Genomic DNA, 6,816 nt, shown 5'->3' with positions numbered 1-6,816 from the left:
TATATTTGAAAGATAAAAAGTGAATGGTTTAAATAATCTCCCCTTTTCTTTTTCATAATTGTTTCTCTCACTATGTATAACATTCAGAATAGATATCTATTCATGAATGAACTGAGCATCCTGTCATAATAGAGCCTGGTCAACAAGAATACCCTGGGTGACCAAGCTTCAAAAGCACATTCCTGAGTGGTAAACGAATGCCTGGCCGCATACCCATCATCTCACTGTCTTGTTGAAACGTGACCAAATGTTTGGAGAACTATTTATGCCTGGTTGCATAACAAATATAGTAGTAGCTTCTTAATGTACAAATAGGGGTCCAAATTTACCTCATTGTTAACATTGGTCTCCTATTAACTTCGTCTCAGGGTGAGCAGTGATTAATTAGGTATAAATAGGGTCCAAGTGTGACTAAGGTGTGTCATCATCAGGTGTGTTTGGTTTGGTTCAAGTGGGGTGGAACTCAGCTCTACACACTGTAGCAGGTAACTAAACATTAACCTTGAACATTTAACTTTGTTTAAAATAATTCAGTTTGGGGAACACCATGCAGAAGCTGTTGTTCGCCAAACGCAATATTTCTTTTCACATTTCTGCAGTATTTTTTGTACGTACGGTAGTCATGCTGTTCAGAAACTACTGTTTAGAAACTTGAACAGATAGTGTATCTTAACAGATAGTGGTATCATGAAAAATATTACAGAAAAGTAACGTCTAATATTAGCCAACACTGAATAATATAAAAGTTATATTGTATTAACATGGTCTACCATACAGATTGGACAAAATTGAATTTTATTCATAAAGAAAAGTTACAGAATGCCGTGGAAACAAATTTCTCTTTCAGTTCTTGAGCTAAAACATTTTGGAAAATACATGTTTAAGTCGGAATACATATAGAACTTTAAAGACCGTATACAGCATAAACTCACTTAAGGAAACATTTAACAAAGAAATGTCAAAAGTTGCAACAACAAAAAAAGAGAAAGAGAGAGAGAGAGAAAATAATTAGAACAGGTTGATAGTTTCACATATACAGTGTATATATATATATATATATATATATATATATATATATATATATATATATATATATATATGTATGTACAGTGCCTCATGTACTAGGTTGTTCTGTGCTACACAACAGTACCTGTATATGGTTTTGTGTTGTTTCTGAACAGCCTTTTGAAGACATCCCTTCCCTTACTGTACACATTTCCCCTGTTTTTCCCTTTTTAAACTAATTATATAATGTGATTTCCTTGTTTTGCATATATTTATACATCTTTAAATGTTCTGATGAATTGAAAATGGAGGACCCTGATGTAAACAAGCCTTGCTTTTCCTGGTGTTATCCTCAGTAGCAGATTTTGTATTGTCGTTGAACTGTACCCATTCTACCAACTGTTATTAACATTTTCAACCAATCGGGGACAATAAAGGATTATTATGATTATTATCTCATAACAAGTAGACAGTGGATTTTTGAACAGATTAAAAGATGACAAGGATGAAATATTTTTTACAGGCAAGTTGTTCATAAGGATATTTGAACATAAAGGCTTTCTTGGCTATTGAAACTGCAGGAACAGAGAAATAGCTGCGTGTGGAAGTATTGCAAAAGTAGCAATATCACAAGACTGTCCACAGTCCTCTGAGAGAGTGAGTAGAATAATGAACATTAGTGAGCACCAATTATATGAAGATATGAAAATGGTTGCTGTCGTGAATTAACAACTAATAAATACTACAGTGTCACACAAAAGTATCAAGGGGGATTAAAATATGGAGATAATAGGCCAACAGCAACAAAATATTTAACCAATAAAAAGCATTGACTAAATAAATTATAACTATCCATTGGAACACAGGTTCTTTTTTTTTTCTTTTTTTCCCCATTTCCTGAGCTCTGCTTCCTGTCTTTTCCTCAGTAGCACTGAGGATAGAAGGATAGTAGAAGAATGCTGAGGTCAGAAGTTGGAACTGCCAGGCAGGAGGCCTAGAGGTAGACTAAAGAGGAGATTTATAGATGTAGTGAAGGAGGACATGATGCTAGTTGGTGTGAAAGAAGAGGGGGCAGAGGACAGGGTGAGATTATTCACAGTGGCAACCCCTGAAGGGAACAGCCGAAACACAAAGAAGAACAATGGTTTTGGATATACAAGACATACAAGGTTTCCAGCAACAGTGATGATATGTTGTCGGATACCACTGCAGTTAGGTTGCGTCTACGCTGGGTGGAAGATGAGCAGCTTTCTCAGATTGTTCTCGAAAACTGTAGACTGTTTGTAATCGACCTCATCTCCATCGTCATTTTCCACTTTGCAGTCCATCTTGCACACAGCACTGTTGACACAGGTGAGGATGGTATTGATGTCATCTCCCCTGAAAGCAAAAGACAAATGTCCAAAACAAACTTTTTAGTACTGCAGCGCAGTAAAGAAGTTGTCTGATTATTTTAAGTCTACTTGTGTTTGTGTGTCTAATACACTAGGATATCAGCTGTTCTGTGTGCATGCGCACTGTCATGTAGGCGTGTGAGCGTGCACGTGATGTCATTAAAATGCCGTACCAACGGGGGAAAAGAATCACCAATCACCACTGCAGGTCAATGATAAGAATTTCAACACCAGGTAGAAGAGGAAAGTTACATAGTGCTTCTTTAAAGCATGGCTAAAAGGCTGTATGTACGTAGACTGTATGTAACAATGTATCAAGAATATAGTAACATTATTCCTTTTTTATATATAATAAATCAAGGAATGATTTTCATGTTACGATGAAATAACAGTAGGCTATTTTGTGAAATAAAAGGGCGGTACCTTGGGCATCCATTTTTGAGTTTATCGCAGAGTGTCTGGATGAACCAGGATCCTTTATACGCATTCCTAATCGACGTGTATAGGTCGAGTGTGGCATAGGCAAACAGGAAATCGGTTAGTTCTGGAAGAGACCGTGTATCAGTCTGAAAGACTCTTGTCTGGTTCAGCTCGCCGCGACAGGCTTGAACGAAGAACACTTTGGGTTTCTCCCGGAGAGCGGGGCATTGGATGTTGCTGAATGCAGACCTGATCTCTCTGGTGGATAGTATCTGTCCGTCCACTCCACAGACACCCTCTTCCTCTCCGTGAGACAGAATGCAGCACACAAAGCCATCACCATGCTCGTGTAGTCGTTGTACGTCGCTGAACCTTTTGCCAGACCACTGCTTGAGATCTAAATTCAACAATTCTGGTGTGTCCAGATTTGGCAAGGCCGACTGAAGTCCGGCAAAGAATTTCAGCACTTCAACCATTTGGGCCTTGGTCTTATCCTTACACAGGATCACTGTGAAGCCCAGCCAGCGGTAGACATGTGCCAACCTCACTGTGAGGACGAGAGAACATTTAGATTTTAGGACTTAGCTGCATGCTTTAACTGGTGTGACTGTTGATATCCCACAACAGATTTAATTTATTTTTAAATACTCACAAGAATCTTTATCTGTACCCTTCCGCTTTCTTAGCTCTGTGAATGTCTCGTTTTCAAGGATAAGACAGTAGCCACGAGGAACACTGGACATTTTGTAGGTTTCCTATAAATGTTTTAGTAGAAACATCATTCAGTTTAGAACAAGCAGCACTGGGATTTCTGCCACATTGTTTGAAACAAAAGTGAACAAAGCATTAGTTTTGAGGCTGACTTCTATAGTTGATTATGTGTCATTACCTTTCCATTTGGTGCATCTAATCCATAGGGGAAAAAATAGAACACAATCAGGGTTATTGTGCAATCAGGTGCTCAATAGAGATACAATAGTTAAAAAGTAACATAGACTGATGGTGCTTCTAGGATCAACGGCAACAATGACCGAAAAAAGAACAAAAGATCCAAGCACTCAAAAAAGTACTGGAAAGTAACGGAAAATCTAAGTAGTTAAATGTATTACAAAGGTTGAAAATGTCAATATGTTTCGAGTGCACTTTGATTTGACGTTGGTGTGCGTTTCATTAAAATCATCTACTTTTAACAACCCACGTTTTACAATCCCACACATTTGTGAGAACATATTCAATAGTTTGTTACAACAAAAAATATATACTGGACTAGTATTACTTAGCAATAAAGTTATACAAGTTGCTCACAAGGTTAGTAAACTTAGTAAGTTGCTATACCTGTACCAAGGCCTAGGTTAGGAGGAGCTGAGTTAACATTATTAATGACCCGACCAGAACAACCATTTTGAGTGGCATCAAAATGAGTTGTTGTCGGGTCATTTGAAGAGTTGGCTGCAGGGCTGTACCATGGCATTTTCTTCAGACCAGGGAGCATGTCAGTTAGTTGTGTGTCTTGCAGCAGATGCAGGAATGACCTGCAAGTTTCTTCCCCTAGGAAGATCATTGTATCCACAACGTCAGTGGCTGCCTTGACTGGGTTAGCCTGAGCAGTGCATTTCAGGGGAAGGTACTGCATGTCCACGAGTAGTTTTGCTTGCCATACGCACTCTATGACGAAGAGAACGTTGTTCATCAGAATACGTTGAAGTTGTATCTTGTTTTGTGTGATAAGCACCGTAGCCTTCATGGTGATACCTGAAAAAGAGAAGTAAAATTGTTTATGATCAACTTCCCCTGTTGTAGACAGTAATACTTATAGTCAACACAGTATCGCCATTTTCAGCCTTCAAATATACTAATGAATGATTGCAACAGGCATATCAAGATCACACACTGTGAGATGCTAGTTAGTTTAAACAGTAACACGTCATATTCAGTTACAGCTACCCTACATGCAAAGTATAATATTACAAATAATAAAGTGACATGAATAGTGCACAGAATATTGTACTTATTATTGTAAAATATTGTAATGAATTTAAACAGTTTATTGTGGTCAGCCTTTCACCGACCTCGCCCTCACCCCCTGCTGTGACCCATATGGGTTGCTAACCAGTAACACAGTTTGAAAACCAACTAGCTGCCAGCAACTTCTATCCTAGCTCTGGTCCAACTAACCCTAACCATAACCCTAACCTTGAGCCGAATGCGAATGCAAATGCAAATAAAAGCCTGGGTACAGAGGCTAAGCAAGCTGCACCAGTTCAAATGGTGGCCTCACTGTTACTGCAGTAGCCTCAATATATACATATCTTTATGCTATTATACATTTGTCACTTGTGAGACTTCACACAAGAGTTGTGTTTCATAGTGTGACTACACCAACATCATCATGACTTAATTGTTTCTACAGCTATTAAATTAACGGAGCACTTATATTTTAGAAAACCATGGGTCACAAAGTTGATCTATAGTCATGTCAGGTCATGTTGTTCCCAACGTTCAAACCTGGACAGACACACACACACATGAGATCAAATACATTGTTTGAATTTTCCATCCTGTGGAATTTTCCATCCTTTTAGCCTGTCGGGGACGCGCAAGTCAGAACTTGAACTAAGTCACCGTCCAGAGATCTGGGTTTCCAAATTCCGAGCCTACCAGAGATCTAACCTCGCGTCACCATGCAGGCTTTCCACCTTGGAGATCATAGAGATCAGATGACAGGCATGGAAATCGACACTGGACAATCAAGGGACCCTTGATACCGCTTCCCAAAATACAGAAAAGGGGCTACATAACATTGTCCCTCATTTGAAGGGCGATCACAACGAGACGCGTCACCACACGTGTTGCGGTTGTCTTAGGGCCGATTCATACTCCTATTTTAGAGCCGAATAAAAGTCGGTTCGGCTCTGTAGAGCCTACAATGTGACGTCATTTGAGGTTCGGGGGGGGGGGGGGGGGGGGGGGGTGGGTACCGTCCTAAAGTCGGCTCTTCGGTGCTACTGAAATTTTCTGACGAGGTAAAATCTCTCTGTTTCTGGCACAACAGCGCCACTTTTGCCCCTACTGGTACTCAAAACATAGTCACATAGGTTAGGACATAGTCGCATAGTCACATAGGTTAGGACATTGCTGTTCCTTGGAGTGGTTGCACCACTCAAAAAAGGAAAACCTCTTCTCAATCTCAACAATGCACTTTCTAATCTGTACCCATACGCGCCCCCAACAACAACCATCAACACATTTTTATTATAATGTGAAATTATGAACTAGTATGAACCAACTAGTTATGAACTAGTTATGAACTAGTATCAACTTATGAACTAGTACGAACCAACTAGTTATGAACCCCCCCACCCACCCCCTTTTTCCCCTCACTATTCCTTTTTTCCCTTTTTACCTCAAGGTTCAAGGTTAGCTTTATTGTCCCTTGCGGGAAATTGGTTTGCAGCCAGATCATAGTAAAAAATCACACCCGTGTGAACTGAGTGGTGTAAGGTTTTATATAGCATGATCAGCTCTGATCTGACGTAATGAAATCACACCTGGATGTGATTTCACAACTGGCTTTTTTTGCGCAGAGAAAATGACCACGGTTGCTACGGTCATCCAGTTCACCCGGGTGTGATTTAATTACGTCAGAAATTATTTTGAACATAGCAACCATGGTCATTTTTTTATGCACACAAAAGCCAGTTGTAGGAGTGGTTTACACCACTCAAAAATACACACAACAACAACAGTGGCCCAGGGACACTTTGGGTAGTCAGCTATCCTAGGGCCTGTACAGACGAGGACGTATTCGGTGTTTCTCGGGCAAGTAATTAGCCGATCTGCCCTTTTTGTCACACGGAGACGGCGTTTTGGGGGACTTTAACGGCTAATTTTGAAACTACCTTCCAGAGTGGGAAAGTTTGGAGACGCGACTTTCACGTCTCCGTGTGTACAGCGAATGCCGCCTAATTTGCTGAAACGGTGATGTCATAGTCCCCTC

The 6,816-nt window shown here is 39.9% G+C and overlaps 1 protein-coding gene across 1 annotated transcript; it reads right to left on the bottom strand.

Moving 5' to 3' along the window:
• Positions 1–1,898: 1,898 nt before the first annotated feature.
• On the bottom strand, positions 1,899–4,442 carry LOC306933412 (caspase-10-like). Its single transcript, XM_079515627.1, has 5 exons — positions 4,155–4,442; positions 3,709–3,725; positions 3,472–3,574; positions 2,823–3,366; positions 1,899–2,385 (listed from the first exon to the last, which is right to left on the bottom strand). The coding sequence occupies exons 1-5, from the start codon at positions 4,378–4,380 to the stop codon at positions 2,229–2,231; spliced, it is 1,047 nt and encodes a 348-aa protein (XP_079371753.1). The 5' UTR covers positions 4,381–4,442; the 3' UTR covers positions 1,899–2,228.
• Positions 4,443–6,816: the final 2,374 nt, after the last annotated feature.

This window comes from Electrona antarctica (assembly GCF_951216825.1).
Source record: "Electrona antarctica genome assembly, chromosome: 12".
Lineage (NCBI taxonomy): Eukaryota > Metazoa > Chordata > Actinopteri > Myctophiformes > Myctophidae > Electrona > Electrona antarctica.
The sequence above is the reverse complement of the archived record's forward strand: the minus strand, read 5'-3'. Positions and strand labels throughout refer to the sequence as shown.

Coding starts and splice junctions, on each gene's coding strand:
- LOC306933412 (XM_079515627.1), bottom strand. CDS start 4,380: ATGATCTTCCTAGGGGAAGAAACTTGCAGGTCATTCCTGCATCTGCTG. Junction 3,367..3,471: donor GGGTACAGATAAAGATTCTT/GTGAGTATTTAA, acceptor TCGTCCTCACAG/TGAGGTTGGCACATGTCTAC. Junction 2,386..2,822: donor CTCAAAAATGGATGCCCAAG/GTACCGCCCTTT, acceptor TTTTGCTTTCAG/GGGAGATGACATCAATACCA.